General features: G+C 53.5%; 1 protein-coding gene across 1 annotated transcript in view; it reads left to right on the forward strand.

Annotated features, from left to right (window-relative positions):
• LOC103252709 (fibulin-2-like) overlaps positions 1-12,743 on the forward strand; it is a gene marked incomplete at its 5' end in the record, with an annotated part of 44,876 nt that extends 32,133 nt beyond the window's left edge. Inside the window, 3 exons of the mRNA XM_021709242.1 lie at positions 6,746-6,857; positions 8,407-8,536; positions 12,462-12,743. Coding sequence (XP_021564917.1) covers positions 6,746-6,857; positions 8,407-8,536; positions 12,462-12,743 — 524 coding nt within the window. The remainder of the gene's footprint in view (positions 1-6,745; positions 6,858-8,406; positions 8,537-12,461) is intronic.
• Between the last annotated feature and the right edge of the window lie 256 nt (positions 12,744-12,999).

Genomic DNA, 12,999 nt, shown 5'->3' on the forward strand with positions numbered 1-12,999 from the left:
TTGTAGAGATGAGGTCTCACCTGCACAGGCGGTTCTCGAACCCGCGGGCTCAGGCAATCCACTCACCTCAGCCTCCCAAAGGCGTGGGATTACATGCTGAGCCACCGAGCCCGGCTGCCTGGAATACTTTCAATAGGATTGGTATCAGCTCCTCCTTGTATGTTTTGTAGAATTCCACTGGAGATCTGTCCAGTCCAGGGCTTTTTTTTTTTGTAGGTAGTTTTCTTATGACGGAGTTCATTTCCTGGGTTTTTTCTTTATAGAGTCTCAATGTCTTGTTTCAACCTTGGGAGGTTGTGTGATTCAGAAAGTCCTCCATTTCATTTAGGTTATTGAGTTTGTTTCCATATAGGTGTGCATAGTAATATCTGATAATCATTTGTATTTCTTCAGGGTCAGTTGTGATTTGATCTTCTGCATTTCTGATTGTGTTTTTTTGGGCTTTTTCTTGGTCATTCTGGCTAGGGGCTCATCAATTTTGTTTATTCTTTCAAAGAACCATCTTTATGTTTTGTTATGTTTTATTGATTTTTTCCTATGGTATTTTTGTCTTCTGTGTCCTGTACTTGGACTGTTACTTTGTTGATCCGTATTCTCCTGCTTAAGTTAGGGTTTTGGTGGTCTTGTGTTTCCAGCTCTCTTGGGTGGTTTGTTAGGCTGTTAACTTGTGATCTTTCCATTTTCTTGATTTGTGTTCGTAGAGACACATATTCTCCTTAGTACTGTTTTCTTGGAATCCCATAGGTTTTGGTAAGATGTTTCTTCATTTTCATTTGTTTCCAGGAATCTTTCAATTTCTGTTTTGATTTCTACGTTGATCCAGTAGTCGTTCAGCATCATGCTGTTTAGGGTCCATGTCATTGTGGGTTTGGGGGGACTTTTGTTGGTGTTGATATTTATTTTTATTCCACGGTGGTCTGAGAAGATACATAGCAATATTCCGCCCTTATGAAATTTGATGAGGCTTGATTTATGGCCAAGGATGTGATTGATCTTGGAGTACATTCCAGGTGTTATTGAATAGAATGTATATTCTGTGGATGTTGGTTAGAGTGTTCTGTAAGTTTCTATTAAGTCCATTTGGTCAGGTGTTAAGTTGAGGTTCCGGATCTCTTTGTTGAGTTTTTGCCTCAATGATCTATCTAGGGTTATTCGTAGGGTATTTAAGTCTCCAGCTCTAAGTGTTAGAGTCAATATCTTTTTTTTTTAAAGTTCTTGGTATATTTTGGATAGAAGTCCTTTATCAGACTTATGTTTTGAAACTGTTTTATCTCAGTTTCTTTTTTGTCTTTTCATTCTCTTAACAATGTCTCACAGAATAAATTAAAGATGTGTGGTACAATTTGGGGTTAGGTATACAAACATTCACTATGCAAGTACCCTTGTTGATGAGGTGTACTCCCCCCTGGCAGATTCCCACTGCTGCCAATCCTGCCTCTCCCCCCCCTCACAGCAGTTTCCTGCTACTACCGATCCTTTTCTCATAGTATTACAATAATTTTTCAAGGTCCGCTTATGAATGATAACATTTGATACTCAGTTCTTTGTTTCTGTGACAATATCTTTCTTTGTTGTTTACTTAGTAGTTGCTTTATAAATGCTGGTGTGCCTGTGTTGGGTGCATATATGTTTAGGATGGACAATTCTTGTTGATGGATTGAACCTTTTATCATTATGGAGTGGCCTTGTGTATCTTTTAAGATTTTTGAGAGCTTAAAGGCTGTTTTGTCTGATGTTGAGATTGTGACTCCTGCCTTCTTTTGCGTTCCGTTCACCTGGAAATTCACGTACCTTCCTCCCACTTTGACTCTGTGCGTCTCTTGTGGTGAGATGAGTTTCCTGGATGCAGCAAATTATTGGGTCATTTTTTTTGTTTTTAAATCCAGTTTGCCATTTTGTGTCTTTTCAGTGGTGAATTTAGATCATTGATGTTCAGGCTGGTTATTGAAATGTGATTGTTTGTCTCCATCATGAGGCTCTTTTTTTTTGAATTGGACTCTCACTCTGTTGCCCAGACTGGAATGTAGTGGCACGCTCCTGGCCTCTGCAGCTTATACCTACTGGGCTCTGGCGATCTTTCCACTTCAGCCTTCCAAGTAGCTGGAACTACAGGCGCGCGCTACCACACTCGGCTAGTTTTTGATTTATTGTAGAGACGAGGTCTCACCACGTTGCCTGGGCAGTTCTCGAACCCACAGGCTCAGGCAATTCACTCACCTGGCCTCCCAAAGTGCTAGGATTACAGGCTGAGCCACCGAGCCTGGCCATGAGGTTCTTATAAAGCTTTTTCTTTTAACTTTTGGGTTGATGTATGTGTGTATTTTCAAGTCTGCAGTTGTAGTGTATTCTCTGTTGATTCTGTGTTCTCCTGTTCTCTTGGGAAGTGCATGGTCATTCTTTTTTTCTTCCTTTTGCGCTTAATACCTTTTCAAGCATCTCTTGTAGAGCTGTTCTGAAAGCTGCATAACTCTTAGGGATTGGGTGTGTGGAAAGGATTTTAATTCTCCTGTGTGTGGAAAGGACTTTAATTCTCCTGTTGAAGCTGAGCTTGGCCGGGTAGGAAATTCTTGGTTGAAATGGTTTATCGTTGAGGACTTTGAATATTGGACTTCAGTCCCTTATAGCTTGTAGCGTTTCTGCCAGTCGGGCTACTGCTATTTTGATTGGTTTTCCCTGGTAGGTAGTCTGACCTTTCCCTCCTGCTGCCTTCGAGATCTTTTCTTTTGTACCTACTTTATGTAGGCACATTACTCTGTGTCTGCGGGTCAGTAGTCTTCTCATTTTATTTCTTGTGGAGATTCTCTGTATCTCTTGCGTTTGGATGGTCACATCTCTGGTGAGATGGGGAAAGTTTTCTTGAATAACTTCCTGGAATACTTGCTCCTAGGTGTTCTCCATTTCCCTTCTCTTCTTCTGGGCTACCAATCAGGTGTAGGTTCGGCCTCTTGATCTAATCACACATCTCTTGGAGGCTTTGTTCTTTCTGAGTTTTTTTCCCCTATGTTTTTTACAGATTGGGTTGATTCCATGTTTTGGTCTTCACGTTCTGAGGTTATTTCTTCTGCTTGATTAATTCTGCTTTTCTTTTTTTTTTTTTTGAGTTGGAGTCACTCTGTCGCACAGACTGGAGTGCAGTGGCCACTCCTGGCCACCGCAGCCTTGACCCGCTGGGCTCTGGGGATCCTTCTGCCTCAGCCTTCCAAGTAGCTGGAACTACAGGTGCACTCTACCACGCCCAGCTAATTTTTTTATTTATTGTAGAGATGAGGTCTCGCCAAGTTGCCCAGGCGGGTCTCGAACCCGCGGGCTCAGGCAGTCCACTCACCTCAGCCTCCCAAAGGCGCGGGGATGACAGGCTGAGCCACCGAGCCGGCTTTTCTTGCCTGTCATCTTATGATTTATTTCCTGGATGAATTTTTTTTATGGCCAAAAATCTCTGTTATAAGTTCTTTCTGTGTTGCATGTTGTCTTTCTTGAGTCTTATTCACTCTTTCCATCCATTCCTTAATCCCTTTTGTTTTCTAGGGCCGGTCATTGTTGACTTCCATTGTTTGGGCTCTGAGGTCTGATTTTTGCAGACATTTTCTCTTTGGCACACTGGGAATTATCTGTGTTCTTCCATTGATTTTTCCTCATTGGTTACAGATGTCTTTCTTTTCTCTTTAGTTTGTCATTCAGTGGCAGTGGGAGAGGCTTTCACTTCTGATGTTTGCTCAGCCCTCGATTCTCGTCAGGGCTCAGGATTTGTTCTATTTTGAAACAGGGCTGTGGGTGGGAAGTTTTGCTGTCTCTTGTAGTTTTGAGAGTTGAATAATGCGGAGGGTGGGGAGCTGGGATTCAGAAATGGCTCGCAAGTCTCAGTGTTCAGTGATCGTGGTATTGGTTCCCTGAGACGCACTCTCCACCAGCACGCCATATGACATTGCAGTGGGTCTATGTGTATACCCCCTGAGTCCAAGATTCAGTAACACAATGACAAGAACAGAGAAAAGTAGAATGAAGTTAAGATGGACGAAAATAAAAAAGATAGAAAAGCAAAAGCAGAAACCAAAGCAAAAAAGAATTACACACACACACCCCCAAAACAAACTGGAAACAAACCCAAAAAAAACAAAACAAAAACCAAAAAAACAAGATAACAACACACACACACCCCACAAAATGAAAGAAGAATAAAAGAAGAGAGGAAGACAAGGAATTCCAGTGGAACCCTCACACATACATTCACACACACATTAAGCTAAAAAGAAGAGAACAGAAAGCCAGACAAAAAGCCTGAAAGATGAACACTCAATCATTCATGTGCACACATTAGCAGAAAACAAATAATGAAAGAAAAAAAAGTGAGGAGCGAATGCAGATCGAGCCCTCACATACACCTTCATGCACAAAGGAAAAGAGAAGAAAGAAGAAGTCATAAAACCAAAGACAGCCTTCCCTCGTGTGGCAGATCCTGTGCTCGTTCCTTTTAGCTGCTCGCAGGCCAGCCCCTCTGCTGTGTCTCCTGCGGAGCTGTGGCCTTATTCACAGCCTGTGTCCAGCCTGGGGAAGGCGTGGGAGGGGGTGGAGGTGGGTGGGGCTTCAGTCCCCCCTCCCAGTCCCACGTGGCCAGGGGGATCCCTTCTGGTGCGGATGTGTGGTCTTGTCTCTTCAATAGACGGTTGGTGCGTTGGGGGGGTGGCCCGCCCCAGCCAGGCTTACCCTGGGGTAGAGTCCTTCCGTTACTGCTGACGTCCAGACTCTGGGACGCCCCTCTCCGTCGTGTCCCAGTCGTGTGGTCTGTTGTCCAGAGGGTTGCTGGGGAGGCGTGGGTTAGGCCAGCCCCAGACCCACCGCCATCTCTTTCGGCTCTTCGGCGTCTTCCTCCTCCTTTTCTGGCCACACCCTTCGTCCCATGGCTGAATCAGGGTGGGACGTGGGGTCATCCTGTCCCTCTGGAGTGTGTGCTTTTGGGATATTCCCTCTGGGTCACGATCAACCCCTGAGTCGTTAATCTGCCGGGCAGAGATTGGGTCTGTGGTTCCGCGGTGAGCAAGCCGGAGCGCTTTCCTGCCCAGTTTCGAGATGCTGGCGGGGTGCCTGTCGGGTCTTCCCCAGAGGGACTCGGCCTCTGGGCTCCCTCTCCGTGCTTCCTCCGCAGCCCTTGCCGCCCGTGTCCGGCCAGGCGCTGCGGGACCCGGCAGAGTCTGGAGCCGGCGGTCCCTCCCAGCAACTTCTTCCCGGGAAGGGCTTTGCTGATTTCTAAAAAATGGTGCTCGGCTTCTGTGTCCCGGGAAGTGCTCGGGTCCAAGCGGAGCAGCTGTGGCACCCGCTGCTTCACCAGGAGAGCCCTGGCCACTTGCTCCCAAGGTCCCACTCAGGCAGCCACTCCCTAACTTTTCCACGCACTCACTCCCTCACTCACGCTGGGACTTGCGTCCCGCCACCATCTTCCTCCCTTCTCCCACATCTGTTTTTCTTTATTATTATCAATATTTTTTATTATGGTTTTGTGGGATACAGTTAAGGGTTAGGTGTACAGTTACGTTTCATTCAGGCACCCTGTTGATAAGAGGTGGTTCCCCATCCCCAGACAGATATTTGCTACTGTTAATCCCATCCCCCTCCCCCCCATAGTTTCCCAGTACCGTCAGTCATTTTTTTATAGTAATACATTGGATGTTCAAGACTGTAATACCCCCTTCACACATCTGTTTTTAAGACCCGTGGTCTGTGCGTCTGAGTTCTCAGTTGCCGTCTATCCCTGACTCCTCCCGTTCTCCCCAGTCACAAATGTAGTCGATTCTTGGACCACGTGGGGGCCAGGGGCACCGATCCCTCTTGCAGTCAGAAACCTGATGACGCCTTTTGACATCCCCGGAAATTTAACTGCTAATTGCCTGTGGTTGATCAGAACTGTTACTGAAAGCACAAACCGTTCACGAATGCGTGTTTTGCATGTTATGTGTATCGTGTGCTATGTGGTCTTACAACAAAGTAGGCCAGCGAAAAGAAAGTGTCCTTGAGAAAGTCATAAGGAAGACGAAGCACGTACTGTTTGTGAAACTGGGAGAGGATCATCGTGAAGGCCTTCATCCTCCTCGTCCTCTTGGCGAGAAGCTGAGGAGGAGGCGGAGGAGGCGGAGGAGTTGGCCTGGTTGTTTCGGGGTGGCGGAAGTGGAAGAAAAGCCTGTGTTGTTCAAGAGTGAAGTGTGTCTTCAACACTGACTTTCTTCCTCTGGCTTTCCTAGGTGAGTTGTGAACTTCAGTTGCTGCTGCTGTTTTCGTATCTCTTATCCCGTCTTGCATCTTAGGCCGGGTTCCTCAGGGCCAGAGCCTGAGTCAGGGTTCTGGTGCACATGGTGGTTCTTCCGGGGAGACCTCTCAGGAGTGAGGGGTGAAGGGGGAACAGAGCCGATCTGCGTGTGGTCTGATCCCCTGGGTGCGCGGGGGCAGGAGGAGCCGGCACAGGCCGGTCCCCTTAGAGACGAGGGGCTGGGCTTGCGGCTCCATGGCCATCCGTCGTTGGCCGTGCTCCCCCAGCCCCCTTGGGGAGGACTCGACCTCCCAGGCAGTTCTCCGGAGAAGGTTGCCACTACGAGCCGTGAGAGCCAGTGTGCACAGCAGCAGGGGTGGGTGGTCTACCCGCCCGGTGAGGGAGACCTGGACAGGCACCAGCGGCACCTGCTGTGCTTGGCGACCTCAGGCAACTTGGAGCCACACACCTCCTCTTTGTGGTGACTCTGCCTTGCATTGCCGCCCACAGGCTCCACCAAGGACCTGATCGAGACGTGCTGTGCGGCTGGACAGCAGTGGGCCATCGACAACGACGAGTGCCTGGAAATCCCCGAGAATGGCGCCGAGGGTGACGTCTGCAGGTAGGGCGGGCACCCACTCGCCTCCGCCAGACCCCTGCTGGCCTTGGACCTGGGCCCCGGCAGCCCAGGGTGAGCCCCCTTCACCTGCCTCCAGGTGTGTGCGGTTGCCTGGGTATGGCCGCTGTGGGCCCTCTGGCCAGGCTTCCTCTAGGCGTGGAGGGTCTGAGGCTGGTCCCAAGAATCAACTAGCCGCCTCCATGGGTAGCTGGTCCAGTGAGCATAAGCGAGGAGTGTCCACTGTGGAGCAAGTCTTCAAGGATTGTCATCGTCTGGGAACAGTCAGGCGCTTCCCTCGCACACCGCGTTGCTGCCGTGTGACGCCCAGCCCCCGCAGGCTTTTCCCCCAGCCCTCCTCCTGTCCCCGTGTTGCCACCCTTAGGTTTCCTAAAGGCTGGACTCTCAGCACCCTCCCCTGCTGCCTGCTGGCTGTTTCTTCGCAGCAAAGGAGTCATTTGTCCCCAGCCATTGTCCCACAGAAAACTTCATCAGTGGCGATACCAACCAATCAATGGACAGAACAGTGTCTGAGCCCCAGCACGTGACTTGGACCCTGTATTACAGGGCATGCCGCTGTGGATGGTACAGATGACAGTTCACTTGCTGCTGCTGTTTTCGTATCTCTGACGCCATCTTGCATCTCAGGCCGGGTTCCTTTGGACCAGAGCTCGGGGCTTGCTTTCTAGAAAGTTGGAGGGACAGGAAGGTCTCCTCTGCCAGGCCCAGGAGAGATCTCGGTCAGCTGCTCGCCCTTTCTCTTTCCCAAGGACGCCATTTAGCCTGTTCTTTCTCCAGACAAGGAAGGCGAGGCTCAGAGAGGCGCCGTGAGTCGTCCGAAGCTGCCCAGCTCGTTGGCAGAGGGGCCAGGACCGGAGCCCCTGCTTTCAGATGTCCAACCCCTGCGGGGCCCTTTAGGAAAATGTGTATTTTGACCTTATCCCTTTCCGTTTCCTTCTGCCGACCCGCCGGTCTGGGGCTACGTAGGAGCTGGAGCACACACCCTCTAGACCCCTGGCGTTTGGGGCCAACCAGCCCTAGTGCTCAGTGCTCGGCCCTCGGGTGCACTTGCCCCCCCTCTGGTGATGGGACTCACCACGTCACGGTCAGCAAGTTCTCTCACCGGATCATCCTCGGGGGGGTGCTGAGCCCTGTCCCTGCAGCTCGCTGTCCCGGCTCTTCCTCTGCGCTGCTGACTCATCAGCTCCCTCCGCCCCAGGGCACAGAGATGGGCAGGCTGTGACCAGGGCCTGGACACCCGGCCCGCCCAGCCCTTCCTGGGACTGGATCTCCCTGTCCGTGTTGCCTCTGGGGAGGGGTCTCCGAGTACCAGTCCACTCCCTCAGAGCTCAGGGGTACACAGCTCTGAGTCCAGCGGGACCCGGACCTGCGTCTTCTTGGTTTAAACCAAGACAAAACCCACGTGACCCGGCGAGGATGCCCCAGCCTCACCTGCTGGAGAGCTTGGGCAGGGCTGCCCTTCTCGGAGCCTCGCTCGGCTTCCCTCTGGACGGGGGGCAGGTGCTTGGGGGCTGAGGCGCACCTTCTGTTGCAGGACAGCCCAGAGGCGCTGCTGTGTCTCCTACTTGCAGGAGAAGAGCTGCATGGCCGGCGTCCTGGGGGCCAAGGAGGGCGAGGCCTGTGGGGCCGAGGACGGCAGCACCTGCAGCGTTTCCCTGTACAAGGCAAGCTTGCCCTGCGGCGTCCACAACCGGTGCAGGGAGGGGGTGGGAGGCTGGCCTGGGCCTGAGGGCCTGAGGGGCCCCAGGGGCTCCTTCTGGAAGGGACACTTGTGCCTGGGGCTGGGGGGGGGACGCCCCATCTGCACGGAAAACTTCATCAGTGATGATATCGACCAATCAGTGGACAGAATGATGTCTGAGCCCCAGCGCGTGACTCGGGCCCTGTTTTAGGCGTCAGAAATGCAGCCATGGATAATACAGATGGCAGTTCCCACCCCCTTGGGGCTTGCTTTCTAGAAAGCTGGAGGGACAGGAAGATCCAGAAGAGTGTGTTAGTGGATGGTGTGTTAGCAGGTGGCCCTGCAGGGGAGGAAGGGATGAGCAGTGCCTGGACTGGGGCGGGGCTGGCGTTTCCGCTGGCAGTGGCTGGGGACGGCCTCATGGGAAGGGGATGCTGTGTAATGCCCTGGGAGATGGTGAGCCACGCGGGAATGCCTTCCAGGCAGAGGGAGCAGCTGGTGCACAGGCCCTGAGCTAAGAGCCTGCTGGGCGTGTCCAAGGAGTGCCTGGGAGGCCTCTGTGGCTGGAGTGGGGCGGGAAGCAGCAGAGCTGAGGCCAGAGACGCGACGGCAGGTCCTGTCCACCACTGGAAGACTGTGGCCTGACTCTGAGTGGGGCAGGGGCCATGGGGAGCTTTGAGGGTCACAGTCCCCTGGGTCCCCTCTGGCAGTAGCGGGGACAAGTCATCGAGGGTGGTTCTCCCATATGGGCAGGGGATCAGGGCTTGGTAAAATCCCACAGGCCATAGAGGGGCAGGAAGAAAGGGAGGGCTCCAGGAAGAAGGGGTGGCGTGAGGGGACACACAGGCCGGAGTGTGGGAATGGGGCGTGTGACCCAGCAGGTCTGGCGGCAGCAGGGACAGGCCGCCAGCAGTCCTTGGGTTGGAGCCTGGAGGACCGTAATGCCACACTGAGAACTTCGGGTGTCCCACGGAGGGCCTGCAGGGAGGATTTGCAGAGATGCGTTGTGTGTGAGGGCTCATGCTGCCCTCTGGGGCCAGGGCGTCGAGTTGGCTACACCTCATGGGAAACTCTCTAGACACTGGTTTTTCTCTCGTATGCTGGAGGCTGGAGGCAGGGCTGCTCAAGTCAGAGGAGTGAATGACTCCGTGGCTGTCAGGGATAGGGGTGCAGGCTGCTGCCACTCTAATTTTCTGCCACGAAGTCCAGGATAACAATTTGAGCTCTGGGCAGAGGCAGGAGCAAGGCGCCAAAGAGCCCTCCCCCCCTTTTTTTTGTAGATAAATCCTTTTATTTCTTTTGGGTAGATGCTTGAAAATATAGTTTCAAGGATCATTGACTTTCTTTTTCTTTTTTTTATTATAAAGATGGGGCGTCCAATCCAGGGGTAGGCATACAAACGTGGATTATGCAGGTACCCCAAAGAGCCTCTTCTTTTATTGTTTATTTTTTTATTTTTTGAGTTGGAGTCTCACTCGGTCGCCCAGACTGGTGTGCAGGGACCGCTACCGGCGATCCTTCCGCCTCAGCCTTCCGAGTAGCCGGAATTACAGGCGCACGCTACCACGCCCGGCTGACTTTTTGATTGATTGTAGAGATGAGGTCTCGCTGCCCAGGCGGGTCTCGAACCCGCGGGCTCAGGCAATCCACTCACCTCAGCCTCCCAAAGGCGCGGGATGACAGGCTGAGCCCCGAGCCCGGCAGAGCCTCTTCTTTTAAACTAACTTTGATTGCAGTGAAATACACATGATGTAAAAGGAACCATTGTAATCATCTCTAGGCATACAGTTCGGTGGCATTAAGCACACCCACGCTGCTGTGCAACCGTCACCACCTTCCGCCTCAGAACGTTTCATCTTCCAAAGCGAAACTCTGCATTATTCAACACGAGCTCCCCACTGGCTCCTCCCCAGCCCCAGCGCCCGCCATTCCACTTCCTGTCTCCATGAGTCTGGCTGCTCTAGGGACCCTGCAGACGTGGAATCCTACGGGGTTTGTCCGTCGTGCTTGGTTGTTGCCCTTAGCGTGATGTCCTCAAGCTTCTTCCCCGTGGCAGCGTGCATCGGAATTCCCTTCCAAGGACGGAGGGTCTTCCGCTGTGTGTACAGACCTCACCCGGCTGACCCCTCATCCCCTGGACCCTTGGCTTGCATCCACCTTCAGGCCGTTGTGAATAATGCCGCTATGAACGCGGGTGCGAGGTCTGCCTTCTCTGAGGGCGGACTGTACTTCTGCCCAGAGGGCGTTAGAACGGAGTGTGGTGGCCACACCCAGCTGCAAGGGTGCCTGGGCAATGAAGCCTTTACTCTGGGAGGGAAGAACTGAAAACGAGGAGGAAAGGGAAACAGACATCGGGGTGGAAAGCGGCAGAGGGTGAGCGCGGACCAGGCCAGCGGGACAGAGTCGGGACACGTTGCCGAAGGGGCCTCCTCCGGGGTGGCCAGAAGAGAGGAAGGGTCGGAGAAGCCCTCGGTTTCTCATGCCCGGGTGACCGTGGCAGAGGCCTTGGGGTCGTGGTGGCGGGAGAGGTTCTGACTTCGGTTTCTGTCCCGCCGGAGCCTGTGTTTCCTTAGAACTGGTATGAGTGAGAAGACTGGGTGACGCGAGTCTGGCCCCCCTCCCTGTCTCTGTGCTCGGCCCCGGGCCCGTTCTCCTCTCCGAGCCTCCGCGTCTCTGTCGACAAGATGGAGACAGTAACCCCCGTCTCGTGGCCTCGTGGTGGACATCAGCGATAACTCACACTGCGTTTTTGTGAAGTACATGGGGCCTTCGGAGAGCCCACGTGTCCAACCCCGCGAGCCACCCCGTGAGAGTATTGGCTGGCCATTGCTGGGCAACACGCCGTCCGTGCTTAGTGGCTCCTTGCGGGCTTAGTGCACAACGGTGGGGTGGCCAAGCACTTCTGTCGACCCGGGCCCGCTCCGCTGATCCTAGCTGGGCCCGCTGATGGTCCCGCTGGGCCGGATGACCTAGGGTAGCCCCGTCTGCGATGACCGCCCCATGCCCTCTTCGCCCGCAGCGGGTGCGTGTGGGCTTGTTCGGTCAGGGGCTGTACTTGCTTCTAAGAAAGGAGATAGAGCTATTCCAGGCCTTCCAAGGCCTAGCTAAAAGCTGGGCCACTGTCATGTCTGTCTCATTCTCTTGGCCACAGCAGGTCATAGGGCACCGCCAGGAGGCTTGGAAATGCGTTCCCCCTCTTTACAGAAACCTCTGCAATATCATATCGCAAACACACTGAACGCAGAGAAGAGTGAGTTACTGGGGCGACAATTGCAAGCAGTCTACCACTGTGTTTTAAACTGGTTTCACCAAGTTTGTTTTGGGAAATGGGCCATCTGGGATAGGGTGGAGCTTCATCCTCAGGGACCCAGGCTTCTGCTTGTTTAATCCTCTTAGTAGCTTGTAACTTCTATCTTCAGGCTCACTTATGGCTCAGGATGGCTGCGAGAGCTCCAGCCATCATATATGTGCTCCAAGAAGGAGAAAGGGGGGAGCAAAGAGGATATATTTCTGAGTTGAATCAGCCCCAGTTACAAACGAAAACCAAAGAACTCCCCTGAAAGCTTTGCCCGGCAAATCAACCTCTATCTGTAAGGTCCCCTGGGCGAGGCGGCCTTTCAGCGGACCTGAATAGAATTGGGGTCCACTGGTAAAGACAGGGGGATGATGGGTGTGGTAATTTGGAGTCCCTTCCACAAAAGGCCATTGGCATTAGCCCTGCCCTGTGCCAGACCGGGGGAGCAGAGGCTGATGACCCCTCTGTTTTTGGGGAACACACAGCCTGGCAGAAGAGACACCATCACAGTCAACTGTCCCCGCTTGTCAGCCCCTCCCCGAGCCTGGCCGCGGGCTGGAGGGCTCGGGGACCACCGGAAAATGGGTGGTGATGGCCGCGTCTCTCCCTCCAGCAATGCTGTGACTGCTGTGGCCTGGGCCTCCGCGTGCGGGCCGAGGGCCAGTCGTGCGAGTCCAACCCCAACCTGGGCTACCCCTGCAACCACGTCATGCTGTCCTGCTGTGAGGGCGAGGAGCCCCTCATCGTGCCCGAGGTCCGCCAGCCTCCGGAGCCTGCGGCCGCACCGCGGAGAGGTGGGGGCTGCCTCTTCCTGCTGGGGCGGCGGGGACCGGGGGCGGCGACCGCTGACCTTCTGGGGGGACTCTGGGCCTGTGTGTCGTCGTCTGTGGCTTGAGGCCCAAGCTGTGCCCTACACAGAGTTCTGTGGCCCGTGACGGTGGAGCCTCCCCGTTATTTCCAAGGTGGCGACCACATTCCGTGTTCTGTGCACCACCCGCGCCTAAGCAGCAGCCACCACCCGACACCCTCCCACTGTGGCCCCACCGCCCTCCCAGCTTGTTGTCCACTCACACATCCACGCGTCTTCCCCCTCCGCTCTCGAATCTGCTCCCGACTCAGCCATCCGTGTCCCCCCGCCCCCCCTTCTTTCC

Source organism: Carlito syrichta, unplaced genomic scaffold (genome assembly GCF_000164805.1).
Source record: "Carlito syrichta isolate Samal-C Ts95f unplaced genomic scaffold, Tarsius_syrichta-2.0.1 Scaffold169442, whole genome shotgun sequence".
NCBI lineage: Eukaryota > Metazoa > Chordata > Mammalia > Primates > Tarsiidae > Carlito > Carlito syrichta.